Source organism: Nesoenas mayeri (assembly GCF_963082525.1).
Source record: "Nesoenas mayeri genome assembly, chromosome: 1".
NCBI lineage: Eukaryota > Metazoa > Chordata > Aves > Columbiformes > Columbidae > Nesoenas > Nesoenas mayeri.
Genome location: NC_137541.1, coordinates 74,193,542 through 74,207,818, shown reverse-complemented (window position 1 = coordinate 74,207,818; position 14,277 = coordinate 74,193,542). Strand labels below are relative to the sequence as shown.

At 41.2% G+C, this 14,277-nt stretch overlaps 1 protein-coding gene across 10 annotated transcripts in view; it reads left to right on the top strand.

The window, feature by feature from the left end:
- The window catches only part of PARVB (parvin beta), a 70,722-nt gene extending 57,566 nt beyond the window's left edge, over nt 1-13,156 (top strand). For all 10 annotated transcript variants that reach the window (XM_080355679.1, XM_080355677.1, XM_080355676.1 and 7 more), the window contains 3 exons: nt 143-244; nt 3,595-3,667; nt 8,082-13,156. In XM_080355679.1, the coding sequence (XP_080211805.1) occupies nt 143-244; nt 3,595-3,667; nt 8,082-8,158 (252 nt within the window). In that variant the 3' untranslated portion in view covers nt 8,159-13,156. The remainder of the gene's footprint in view (nt 1-142; nt 245-3,594; nt 3,668-8,081) is intronic.
- Nucleotides 13,157-14,277: the final 1,121 nt, after the last annotated feature.

Genomic DNA, 14,277 nt, shown 5'->3' with positions numbered 1-14,277 from the left:
TTGCATTTCTGTGTTAGCAAACAACAGTGGTAGAAATAAATGCACATGATTTGGGCCAAACATTATTTGTCCTGCTTGCTTATGAATGCTTATTTGAAAACAGATGTTTTAACGTAGGAATGTCATCACTATTTCTATTTAGTTTGCAGATGGTGTTTATTTGGTTTTGCTCATGGGTCTTCTTGAAGACTATTTTGTTCCCCTTCACAACTTCTACTTAACACCTGAAAGTTTTGATCAAAAGGTGGGTAAAAATTCCAGGTTATATTCTTTTTGCTTTCTTACCACATGGTATTTTCCAATCCTTGTGTCCTTTCTCTTTGTGCCCAGTAAATCAGAACCTGGTACATTCTTCTGTTCAGGAGCTGTAGCAAAGATGCACCAGGTGTGACACTTGACAGTTAATTAATACCACTAAAAGTTGCTTGTGAAATGAATGGGTAAATTCCCCATAGTTAAGCAAGAAGGGTATTCTGGTACTAGCATCAAGTGACACATAAAGCTCGTGAATATCCAGAATGAATAAATCAGTAATAAGTGTTTTGTACTGTATAACACTTTGCATAATCAAAGTGACTTATTAAATTGAAGTACTGCCTGAAGTGTTTTTGTGTGCAGGGATGCCTTGTGCTAGACAGCAGAGTTGATGTCTGGCCCTGCTTAATAGGTACTATGCAAAAACAGGCAAGAAAGACAAAAGGTGAGAGATGGGAAACTCTGCTTTAATTGCATTCTATACACTGGAACTGACATGGAGATAGTGCTTCTTCTCAAAGTCACAGAATGTCATCCCCAAAAACTGCCCCCTCATCTCATTAGTATCAGTTACCTAATACGCATTAGTTCTTTTTCTGTAGTTTATTTAATGTTCCTACAATGAACAAATATAGTTACTTGAAATGTAAATGAGATACTGTAGTAGAAGAGGTGCTACCTGGGCCATGGTTTTTGGTTGAGCTGGGGTTAGAAACTATATATTGCTTGCTCACAGGTAACATGTTTTGGACCTGATCGAAACCCAGGATGGATGCCCTGATCCTGCCAGGAAGGGAGCATGCCAAAAATTGCCTGTCTGAAGCCAATTTTTGAGGACAGACTTCTAGTTCTGTGTCCAGGATCATTGCCAACATTGCTGACTTTAACTTGAGAGAATGCTATCTTGACTTTTTTGGATATTTCTTTCTGTTTAGTAAGGAGTGAATGACTTGCTGCCACATAGCGCTGAAACAAGCTTTGAGGAAGAAGAGTGGATTCTTTGCCGTCTTAGATTGTCTTACTCTTAGGGTATTAGAGATGGAAGGAGACAAAATAGGCATTCTGGTTTTAGCCCTGCACTTACTCCATTGTCCCATGTTCTTTCTAGTGTTAATGATGAGAAGAGTGCTTAATACATATTTTGATGTCATGACCAAAAGTTTGCTTCTTTCTGCAGTTGTTCCTGGACATGCACACACACCTGTGTGTATTCAGTGCCTGGTATCAGAATACTCTGAGCTTGGTTGTGCTGGAGTAATGCATCAGCCTTCTGCATTTTATTCTGCCAGGTTCTGCAGTGGAGAGGATGCAAGTATTGTGTTGGCTGAACTGGAGCAGGAGATGTCTAGGTCAGTTAGGAGTGGAAACCCTGGCAAAATTTAAAGATCAGATGCTTTGTAAGGCAAGGGCTGTTTAAAATGGTGGGGTTTTCAGTGCAGATTTTCAGACTTCGGAGCAGATTATTGCTGTCAAGCACCCCTCAGTAAGAGTACCTGCTCTCTGAGAGATGGGACTTCATCACTGGTAGAACATCCCAGCTTTGCCCAGGTGGATCATATCAGCATTGCAAGAGGAAATGGAGCTGCACTGAATGAGCGCTGTTACAGACCAAGGCTAACGTGCTGAGCCTGCTGGTTCTATAGGTTATACAGGGTTTGTTGACTTCCTCGGGAGGTGAGTAGTTGCTATTTGGGAGCTTAAAGGGGCTCCCTGAAGGCAGGAAATAAGGCTCTGGTAAGAGGATCTTCTTTAGGTGTTAAGCTTGTGGGTAAGTTGGGGATTAGTTCATTCCAAATGTTGTATACTGCACAGGAACTTGGTAGAGCAATGGGAAAATGGTTATCTGTTACGTCTTATACAAGCTCTCCTTTATAACTTTCTTTCGCTGTTCTATCCTAGTATCTTGAATTTTTCCCCTTGTAGAAATGCTGAGTTTTAGCCGGCACCTGTTCAGTCATGATTTTGTTGTTACCAGTTTAAATTAATAAAATTATCTGGTATTCCTGAAGTAATGTTGTGGTTTTGTGTGGAGGCTCTGCCTTGAGGAAAGGGAATTTGTAAAACAAAGAAGAATATGGAGACTGTGTTTTTGGGAAAGGAAAAAATACTTTCATCTTGAAAGTTTTTGTCACAATGAATGAGGAGGAACTGTAGCAGGTAAAAAATGATTAATGAAGTCCTGAGCAATAAGCACCAGTGAAAAGGGCCTTTCTGCCTTATTGCAGGTGATCTCTGGATGTGTAATTCCCTGATTTTCAAGATGAGTAGCTTTAATTAAATCTTTTCCCCTTGCTGTATATCTCCAGAACTGTCATTTGCAGCAGCAAAAATGCACAGAATTCATAATCCAAATTACTTTGCTTAAATTTCGGTAAGCATGGATAAGAAAGCTGCTATACAGATCTTTTTAAACCATAATGTTTGCTCCTCAGAGGAGAGATGAAGACACCCACATTCTTGCATTTTTCTTTTTTGTCCATTTTCTTTACTCTGACTGCATGTTTGTGGATGATCCTTCGTGGCTTGCTCAGGGAGCTCTTTCTGCACAGTTGAGCCCAGCTTATTTTGCAAGTTCACTGCACAGTCTGTCCAGGATCTGCTACCATGAAGCCTTTTGCTAACCTTCATTAGAGGAACTTAATTTGACTTTTATCTTTGTTTTCAAGTAGAGGAGACCAAAGCACCAAGAGACTAAGGGGTTAGCACAAAGCCATGCAACAAACAGCTTGACTCCTTGGTGATGTGATGTTGATGTTGCTTGATGTGCAGCTGATAATAATGCAGAAAAGACTAATGTTGTTTGAAAATAATTTCATTTAGTGTCCTTATTTCTTCTTTCTTATGCACCCATATGTATTTTCTCATCTCTGTTCAGTTATGTCACTTCTGTTACATTCCTTGTTGCCTGGGTTCCAAGTGATCTCTTGCCTTGTAGTCATTGAAAAAAAAGGCTCAGGAAGAACTCAACAAACTGCAGCTTTGCTGTAGTTGTTACTGGGAGCTCTCTGGCCTCAGCCATAGATACTGAGATCGGGGCTTTATGGGGTTTCGTGGTTAATGTGGTACCCAGTCACATTTTTACACTTCAAATTTGGAAATCTTAAATTACTTCCTTTGTATCAAAAAGTGAATATCAGCCCTATACGATACCAGATTTCATTTCTTAATCACCCATATGTACTTTCTGCCATGCTTGAACATGTGAATGTTTAATATTGATTTAAATAGAATTGTCATTCTATATGTCAAGTATAGGGAGAATAAAGTATTTTAAAAATTTGATTAAAGGCTTTTAATGCCTACATGACTTTGAGATTCCAAATACTTTACCTCTTTCAGGTCCATAATGTTTCCTTTGCTTTTGAGCTGATGCAAGATGGAGGACTAAAGAAACCAAAAGCTCGCCCTGAAGGTATGGATGTTCTGTGTAGCTTTAAACTGTAAATAAAGACATAACAGCAGGTGCATTTCAAGTGCAACTCCATTTGGGACAGGAGCAGTTGTACTACAAAGTGGAGCTGTAAATGCTGCTTTTGACAGTTTTCCAAAGGATTCATTGTCTGTGTTTGGGGTACATCCTTACCTATTTCTTGTCTGGAATAGGTTCACTGAGGTGTTCAAGTCTGGCTTTAGTGAATGATACAAGAGCTGTTCAGTGCTATATTATAAATTCAGCTGATATTCTTAACAACAATCCAAGCAGGAAGCTTTTATTTATCTAATTCTCATACTTCTTACAGTTAGTGCTAGTTTGGAATCTTGTGATCAAATTTCAGTGATAGGTAAGAAAGGCTTTGGTTGGTTTTTTTTTTTTAGAACCAGAAGCAAACTCTCTTCTTGATGTATGTGGACTTGGGAGTCAGAATTGAAAAGTGTAGTAATAAAAACAGAGTTTTCCTTTAAAGTCTCTGAACGTTTAAATTAGTTAATGATAAAGTCTGCATTGTTATTTGCATCAGGGATAAAAAGAGGGATTAAAACTTTATGACTGCTAAATGAGCAATTTTTATTTCTGGTGTTACAAACTACATATGTGTTAGAGGCTTCTGCAGAAAAAAGGAAAATAAGGAACCTCTAAGAAATGTTCAGTCTGACTTAAAATGAGCCAAAGTTGTGATAGTAAATAGACTAACAAATCATGGAGCTGGACATTGTTGAGGAAAAAAACAAAAGACGTTATTAAATGCATCTGTATCTTGTCAGTGCTGTTCTTTTAAATTTGGGGATGAAAAGTGCTCCTGAAGAATGTGGTGAGACAAGACACTAACTTGGGAAAATGAAGGACTGTTCTGAGTATTGGAGCTGAGTCAGTGGGTGTATGACGAAGACAAGGAAGCTGGAGAAATGTGAGTGTAGGATAAACAACAGCAGGTTTTTGAGTGGAAGGATTAAAGAGATTGCAGTAGGAGACCAGGTAAGCTAGATAAGCCTGTTTTGAGAGAGAGAGAAAATGTTAAAAACCTAGGAGAAGACTTCTCTAGTTGAAAGCTTGTTGTTTGTTTTCACTGGTTGATTTAACAGACATTACCTTCCCGTAAGGCTATCTTATATTCTTACACTATCATGAGTGGTACAACATGATAGCAGATCTTTTGTTTGCTCCAATCAAGGTGTGTAAATTCAGTAAGCAGCAGAATATGTTTAAGTGTTTTGCTGATTGAAAATTTGAGTATTGATAGAAGTTTCATCAAATCCTCTGTGGGATCCTGATAGTCAATACAGTCACGTAATACATGTTTCTTAGAAGAAGAATTAATTTTGTCACAGACTTTGATCCCCTGCAAAAGGATTTGTGTGTAGTATATTATGTTAATACCATATTGATGTATTGTTTTTTTCTAAATAGTCTGCAAGATCTGTTAGGTGAATCCATGTCCTTTAGTGTGAATTGGGTTGTATGTGCCTCTTGAATTGGTTGTAGGATTTGCATGTAAAACATTGTGTAGAGCAGAACATCACAGTTTTTATTTCTATAGCCCATGTTTTCTGCAGTGCATGCAAGGAAGAGGTCTTGTTTAATATTTTAGTATGTCTTTGTACAGGTGATATACAAAAATAGGAGCATACAGGACAACTCCTCTTCTCTGCTCCTCCAGCTCATTTCAGTAGATTGAGCCAGCAGCAGCACTTGGTGCTGAGTTATTGCTGCAAAAATATGTTGTGGATTAATTTATTAGCCTCTAATGGGGTTATGGAGTGTGACTGTTTTAAATTAATGGAATATTTTAAACTATTTTGATGATTTATGGCCACTTTCAGTTAACATTTTATTAGTTGGTTTTGGTAATGTAATGAATGTGCATGCTTCATCTTAAAATAAGAAACAGGAGGCTGAGAATATGCTTATTCCTGGGAATGCCTGTTAGACACCGATCAGGAAGGAACATTGTAATTGCCCACACAGAGAGGGTGTGTCTCACACTACCACAGTCTTTAAAGCAGCACACAAAGGCATAACAAGGTCTGAAAGTTAGCAGAACATCAAACTAGATTTACAGTATAACTTTTGCAACAGTGAAGGTAATTAATTGTCAGTCTGAATTGTCAAGGGGTGGAAGTGGAATTTCCACCATTGAAAAATGAAAAAAAGTGCAATGTTAAGTTTATTTTTTTTTTTTTAAATCAAGCACAGCTTGGTTAGTAAGCTCATTACAGGATTTCTACTGTAAAGTTCTTTAAGGACTGTGTTGTACAGAAGATTGGACTGTATGACCACAATAGTTTATTCTGACCCTAAATTTACATGTCATTACGCTGCCAAATAGAAGAACTGGGTCCATTTCTCCTTTTAGCGATGGGGCCTCCCATACCTCTTATTCCTCAGGGTAATTGCCAGGGATGATCAGCAGCAGGTACCTTGCTCAGATGGCTGTTGCAGAGCAGCAGGAGTCAGCCTTAGATACCTCCATGAGGACAGATGGACAGTGCCTGTCTAGCCGGGAGCTGCAGATCTGGGTCCCCTTCCAGCTCCTGTTTGGGCTCCTCCTGATGCCTTTGCTCTTACTCTGGCATTTCGCTGCCTCTTACTCCCAGCTGCTCTCTCCTTGGGCTGTGTCCTGTTTTCCCAGCTGTCCTTCTGGCTTCCAGTGATGTTTCTGCTTCTACCCTCTAGATTTCTGTTTCTCTCCACTGGCATCTTGATCCTGGTTTACAGCACAGGCAGTTCCTGTCTCTGAACTGAGGTCAGCTGGAGGCAGGAGCTGAACCCTGCAAGACTTCATGCTGTGGCAGCTGAGATGGAGCTCACGGTGGCTCAGGAACAAGACCCATCCTGCTCGCAGTGGGAAGGTGGAAATAGGTGCCATGAGGAGAAGAAAACTATTTGGGAGGAATGAGGCAAATACATGCTACAAACCTCTGTCTACTACAGAGGTGACTGCTTGGGCCAGGTTTTTTTTTTGGCGTTTTCAAAGAGACAGCACTATTATGTTTAATTGTTTAGCAAGCAAATGTGGCTCCCAGCATCAACAGCTCAAATTTGCTGGTAGTTCTCTCTTCTCCAGTTATTTGCCTCAATTTCCCAGCTTTAGAGATGTGTGGCTGTTGCTAAGTGTTGATTCCCATGGCTAAATTTACATTTTAAGTCTGTCTCTGAGGGAACTGGATCTTGGTGCAGAGGAACCAATATTGATTCTGCCTGTTACCTTACTGAGAATGCTATGGTAGTAAGAAACTTCCTATGATACTTGGAAAACTTAAAAATGTTTCATATTTGAGTTATCCAGGTATGACATTTTTTTTTTCAGGGTGTATCACTTCACAGTAGTTAGGACCTTTCCTTTACTTGGGGCAGCAGAAGATTCTTTTGTGTATGCAAAATACAAAACCGTAATGGAAATATGTAAAATAATACATAAAGAGGAAAGAGATAGAAAGAAAAATCTGTGAGTTTGCTGACAATATGAGATGAAGTGGGGAGGTTAGAGTGTTATCCAGTATGGGGTGTTAGGGAAGGGTGGAGAGGTCCTGGAAATGATTCTTCCAAACAGACAGTAGGTGTTTCCCCTGGCCCTCACATTAGTTAAACTTAGTCTGTTAGCTGCTTGCTGTCTTCCTAGTTCTTTGAATTATTTTTCATTATCTGTCCTTTGTTACTTCTACTTCCATATATATGGTTTCCTGTGTATTTTTTGCTTCTTCCTCCTTCTTTCTTATGTATTTTACCCAACTTTTCTTTCCAGCCCTTCAGCCTTGTCTGTGCTTTTCCTTCCCCCATAGTCCCTGGGTTACATGTCTCTGGTATTTCCTGGCATTTTATGACAGAAAAGGTTGGGAGGTGCTGGCAGAAAAGCTTTCTGTTGAGAACTGTTCCAGACCTGTTCCCTGGCCTAGCATGATAAGGGATATGAGAGAACACAAAGTTTTTAGTCTGCTGAGAGAATTCAGTCTTTGTTTATTCATGTACTGTGTCATTTCAGAGTGGTGGGCATGTGAGGTTCAATATCTCATGTGATGTGTGTGGCTACTTGTTTGCTGCTTCTGTGGCCAGTGAAATAATTGACACTTTTTCCCAAAGCCTTTATGCCAGGTCTCAGACGGAAGCAGACTTTCTCTGTAACCAGTTTTAGATGAGGAAGGGAATTATCTTTATTTCATTACTGAGAGAAGTTAGCTGTGAATGTATTATTGTGAAGGACTTTTGAAATGTATCATATGGGAATTTAAAAAGCTTGTTTTGAGGAGATCAGAACTCTGTGTGGTGGTATTTGGTTTCGTTTGGTTTGGTTTGGTTTGTTTTTTTTTATTGATGAACCCGCTGGGTCAGAGATGAGGAGAAATGAGGGAGAACAGAAAGCAAATTAAGGATTTCTCCTTTTCTTCCACAGATGTTGTCAACTTGGATCTGAAGTCCACCCTCAGGGTTCTATACAACCTGTTCACAAAGTACAAGAATGTTGAATGACCCTGGAAGCTGCTGAGGCCTTCATCCTTCCAACCTCCTTAGGCTGAAATCACAATAAACACACCCTCTGCACGCTCCCTTTGTGCCTTATGCTATATTCCATGCATTCTTTCTACAGTTGATATGATCTCTCTGTAGCTGTTTGTATGACAATCCCACTAAAAATAATGCATGTGTATTCTTTAGGTCACTTGAAAATGTGTAGATATTTCACACTTTTACCAGAAGATACTGTTGGGTCTGTTGTTTGTTATAGTCAACAAATGTTCTTTTGATAAAGGAAATATACCACTAGCTACTTTAAAAAGCAGGGAAAACATGAGACCTTCCTCATGGCTGGAGACTCTTTGATTCTCTTTTGCATACTCCTTGGTTGCCACTGGCATTTGATAATTTTTCAGGCTTAAGTGTTAGCAATAGGAAATCGGCATTGGAATTTATTTAGAAGCTGAGCCTTTTCTGTTAAATAGGGTTTTATGTGTTCTCTTGGGTGAGTGGGGCTGAGGGGAATTATAGACACTATCTGAAGCTAATGGCAAAAGTTTCAGGTTTTGTGTTAACCTCATGCTACTCAGTGTTATTTCCATTCAGTGTTTACACAAAATAAGTCTTGCAATGGGATAACCAGCTACTCTTTTGATGTCTGTTTTTTATTTCATCTCCTTTCTAGGATAAAATTGATTGCTACAGCCACTGCCGTGCGTTAAGCATGCAGCTTCCATCAGGTCAGTCAGGAGCTGGTCAAATAGGCACAGGCTGGATTAATGCATTTTGCCGCTGGTCCTTTCTGAAACAAACATGGGCAATAATGAACTTGGCAGTTTATAGGCTGACTCTTGATTTCATGTGAAAGTGTTCAGATTCATTCCTGTTGGAGTTGCTGGCAGCTGTACAGTTCTAGGGGTCAGGCATTTATAAACAGAGTTTTATATATTTTCTTTCCTGAAGAGCAAAACTGAATTCCTGTACAAATAAGAGCTAATGGATTGCACTGGACTATGCAAGACATGGTATACAAAGTGCAAGCCAATGGTTAGCACTCAGATGTGAAGCTCTTCAGTAATCTGTTATGCTATAAACTAATTTCATGAAGTTGCCCTGTGCCATCCCAAGACATACTCTGCTAGCCTCTGGCCTAGTAGTATTTTTATAAAGTCATAGAATGGTTTGGGTTGGAAGGGACCTTAAAGATCATCTAGTTCCAGGGACACCTTCCACTAGACCAGGTTGCTCAAAGCCCCGTCCAACCTGGCCTTGAACACTTCCAGGGATGGGGCATCCACAACTTCTCTGGGCAGCCTGTTCCAGTGCCTCACCACCCTCATGGTGAAGAATTTCTTCCTTATATCTAATCCAAATCTACCCTCTTTCAGTTCAAAGCCATTACCCCTTGTCCTATCACCACGTGCCCATGTAAAAAGTCCCTCTGCAGATTTCTTGTAGGTGCCCTTTAGGTACTAGAAGGCTGCTGTAAGTTCTCCCTGGACCCTTTTCTTCTCCAGGCTGTACAGCCCAAACTCTCTCATCCTGTCTTCATAGGAGGAGTGCTCCAGGTGTCTGATCATCTTCATGGCCCTCCTCTGGACTTGCCCTAACAGGTCCACGTCCTTACACTGGGGACCGTGGGGCTGGATACAGTACTCCAGGTAGGGTCTCAAGAGTGGAGTGAAGGGGGAGAATCACCTCCCTCGACCTGCTGTTCATGCTTCTTTTGATGTAGCTCAGGATATGATTTGCCTTCTGGGCTGCAGGCACATACTGCTGAGTCATATTGAGCTTCTCATCAACCAACACCCCTAAGTCCATCTCCTTAGGGCTGCTATCAGTCTGTTCTCCACCCAGCCTGTATTTGTGCTTGGGATTGCCCCAACCCACGTGCAGGACCTTGCAAGTTGGCCTTGTTGAACTTCACGCTGTTTGCATGGGCCCACCTCTGAAGCATGTCAAGGATCCCTCTGGATGGCATCCCTTCCCTCCAGTATGTCGACCACAGCACACAGCTTGATGTCATCAGCAAACTTGCTGAGGGCGCACTCGATCCCACTGTCCGTGTTACTGACAAAGATGTTAAACAGCACCAGTCCTAATACTGATCCCTGAGGAACCCCACTTGTCACTGGTCTCCACTTGGGCATCAAGCCATTGACCACAGCTCTTTGAGTGCGACCATCCAGCCAGTTCCTTATCCACTGAGTGGTCCATCTGTTGAACCCACGTCTCTCCAGTTTAGAGACAAGGATCTTGCATGGGACAGTGTCAAATGCTTTGCACAAATCCAGCTGTTGTGGATCTCAGTGGGAATCAGTTTTTAAAAAAAGATTGCTGGATTTATCTAGTAGAGTCTAGTTACCTCAGAGTACTCAAGAGGTTCCATCTGTAGGGCTGTTCCTGGCAGGTGATGTGCAGGTGCAGCTGTGTGTACAAGGAGGCTGCGCTGGAATGTGAGCTGAGTAGGTTTTTGAAGAGAGCTGTGCAAAGGAAATTATATCACAATTTCCAGAGTAAATTATTTCTGTAATATGTATATAATGGCAGTCCTTTCCTCGGGGTGCATAGAGGAGAGATTTGACTACTGCTTTTATGTATCACAGCAGCAACTTTTCTTTTATGGGCAGCCATGATTTTGTGTGAAACATTAGGCTGAGTGCCCCAAGGAAGAGGCAGGCAGCATTGCTCTGCTCCATGGGCTCACTTCAGTCCAGCTGTAAGCAGGCATTTCTTTTTTTTTTTCCCTAAAAATTGATTTCTTATAACAAACTTTACTTACTCTCCTGAGTTCAAGAGGAAAAGTGCTATTTGAATGGTATAATTTACAACTGGGAATTTCTCCTTCCCTCCTTAAGTACTTTGTAATCTCAAAGGGAGATAAATGGGCTTTTTTCTTTGTTTCATATTTTGGGGTTCAGAGTTCTAGTACTGAGTTATTTGGCACCTCCCCTCACACCTCCAAAATGAAGATAGAAGGAAGCTGCTGTTTTCTTTCCATGGAAAATTCACATCTCATGTGCTCGACAAGGCTCTGTGGGGAATCATTGCTTGTCTGTACTTCAGGAGGGAGCTGACCTCTTGCTGTTTATACAGAGCCTGTGACCATTGGGCCCAAATTTCACTAGACTCTACCACAATGGCAGCAGTTACTACAGCGAAGACTTGCAGAGGTAGTAAGGCTTGATGGGTCAGCTCTCCTGGCAAGTTAATAAAGCTGGTCTTTCATGCTGTGAAATAGGGGTAGCATGAGTCTGGAAAGTGAACTGAAAGGTGTCTCAAACTTTTAGTTTAATGCAGTGTTTCTTGTGGGAAACCAGTCTGTTAAAGAGCTGTCATTCCACCCACCTCCCTTCAGCTGATGTGGAAGTGTCGATGCTGTTTATATTCTCAGAGGTGCTGGGAAAGACCTCCAGAGAAATCTAGTTTTTGAAATGGCAAGCAATATTGATATCAAAAGCAGAGAGAAAGTAGCAAGAAGAGATTGATGAGAGGAGCTTGGCTTTGGGAGGGGGGATGGCTGTTTCTGAGGTGGGGATTTACAGCTGGCATCCTCGCTGCGTGAGAGCATATGTGAGCATACCACCAAGTTTTAAGGCAGTCTCTGTAATGTTCAGTTAAGTGTTTCTGGTCGCTCTGCAGAAACCAGAGTCCTTCCTCTACAACCTGAGGCATGGGTTCCTTTGATTAATAACCCTGTCAGTGAAGACTGCAGGTTTGATGCCCTGAACACATTGTGGGCAGGTGTCATACCCTGTTTTGTTGCTTTTAAGTCTGTTGGCAAATGTTGCATAGGGAAAAAAATGTTTTTCATTCTTTTGCTCCTTGGTGTCTAGCCAGGTCACTGTTCACATAGATACTGTATTTATTGTTAACCAGACTGGGAGCAGGGTGGTTTTAGCTGAAACGGAGCTTCAAGCAGTCCAGTTTACAGGAAGAGCAATGTAGGTGAAGCTTCTCTAACTGCCTATTTTTGTCATGCTTTTCTCTTACAAACTGGAACACGAGAGGTTCCACTTAAATTTGAGAAGAAACTTCTCAGTGAGGGTGCCAGAGCACTGGAACAGGCTGCCCAGGGAGGTTGTGGAGTCTCCTTCTCTGGAGACATTCAAACCCGCCTGGACACATTCCTGTGTAACCTCATCCAGGTGTTTCTGCTCCGGCAGGGGGATTGGACTAGATGATCTCTTGAGGTTCCTTCCAATCTCTAACATTCTGTGATTCTGTAATATGCATGATACTTAAGTTCTTTTCCTCTAGAAAAGATTAAATCAGTGTTTAAAATGTAATTCATGAATTCTGTGTTATGGGAGCTTTAGGTATGTTTCCTGGCTGCCTGTTGAGTTCATCTGGAATGCTGGATGCTTGGCAGCTTTAAAGCTTCCACATTTTTAAGTACTCAGTGAATGCCTGTCTTTTCCAGCCCATACAACTTGCATTTTAGGTGCATCTGCTTGACATACTCAATTCCAGTGAGCTATATTACCACAAGAAGAAGCCCAGATACGTCCCATTTCGCAAGATGAAAATTCAACAGTGGCAGATTTTTAAAAATCAGTTTAAACTTTATAGGGCTTCTTACCCCTCTTGCCCACACTGCAGTGCTTTCAGTATTAATGTATTTTTTAAGACTCTTTTCTACTATTTTTAAGTGTTTACTCTGGATTTCTAACTACTAAAAACCAGCCTTGCAGATAAAATTCTGGACTTGTCATATACTGGAGACATCCAGCTTTATGACAGGAGTTGTGTACTGTAAGCAAGTTACAATGCAATGCTATGTTTGCTAAAAATCACAGCAGGAGTGTTGAGCATTGTTTGTGACAGTTGTACTATTTATTCAAATAAATAAATGATGAACACTTGGTTTTCTACGTCTTTTTTTCTTTTTTTTGCTAAGTGGACAAGTCTATGGGAAGAACTTTTGAAAGGAAGGTGATCTTCAGTCATCTTCTTCATCAAGTGTCCTAGATATATGATGATCTATGTAGACCTAGAAAAGCAGTGATCTCAGGTTTCTGGCCCTGGTACAGGTAATGAGATTCTATGGTGTCGAGGGTTTTGATTGCGGGGTGACAATAAAACCCTGGCAGATGTATTGTTAACCGCCTCTCCCCCCCTTCCCCCGTCAGCCCCACCCTCTCCCCGCTTCCCACTAAGAACAGGCGATCGGGAGGGAAAGAAGGACAGAGAGAAGAGAGCTGGAAAAATTAACAATGTTTTACTAATGCTACTAATAAGAATAGAGAAAATAATACAAAATATACAAAACCAATCTTGAAAGTCTCAGCAACTGCAGAGCCGGCACCCAAAGTCCTGGACTGGACTCTGCAGCCAACCGGAGCTGGATTCAGTCTGTCACTAAGCCTCAGTTCGCAGGAACGACTAGCAAGGTCCTTTCCTAATGTCGGCCATAAGCAAAAGGGAAAGAAGGAAAGGGATGAGATCCTCGTGATCTCCCTCTTTTATGAGAAGTATTCACGTGAATGGAATGTTATACTCAGTTGGTCAGTTCCTTGGTCACCTCTTTCTCTTTGCCCTTCTCATGAGAAGTGCATCAATTGTTATCATAACTTTGCATTCCATTGCTATGTTTACCAAAACATGTGTCTGGTTGTCCAGGAAAATGCAGCTAATATGAAGGCTTTAGCTGACAGGCGAATTAACTAAAAGAGAAACTTTTTTTTTAGCAAAACCAGGACATATGGTCAGATACAAATAAGCTCTTCTGTAGGTTTCATCAACCATATTGTCCTGCTACTGGACCTGATCAAGCTGCTTACCTTTTTCCTTCCACAAGAGAGAAGTAATGGTATTACACCCTCTGATAGTGTTGGAATATTTAGGGCCCAGTTCTCCTTCGGGGGCACAAGAGGGAAGCCTGACGTGCCAAAATCAGTCTTGTGTGGGTTCACAGAGCACTTGGGAAGCCAGAAGTCCAAGTAAGTCTGGAGTAACTCTTGAAAATGCCTATGTGCTTCCCTTTGCTCTGATATGAAGGGAGCAAAGAGTGGCTCTCCAACAGAAGAAGGCCGTGTGAGGAAGCAGGAAAATGCCTTATCAGAACATGTGTACTGTTGATTCCTTGAATTGTTCTTTAGTGGCTATTTTTATGTGAAGCCCAGGTGTGTGTG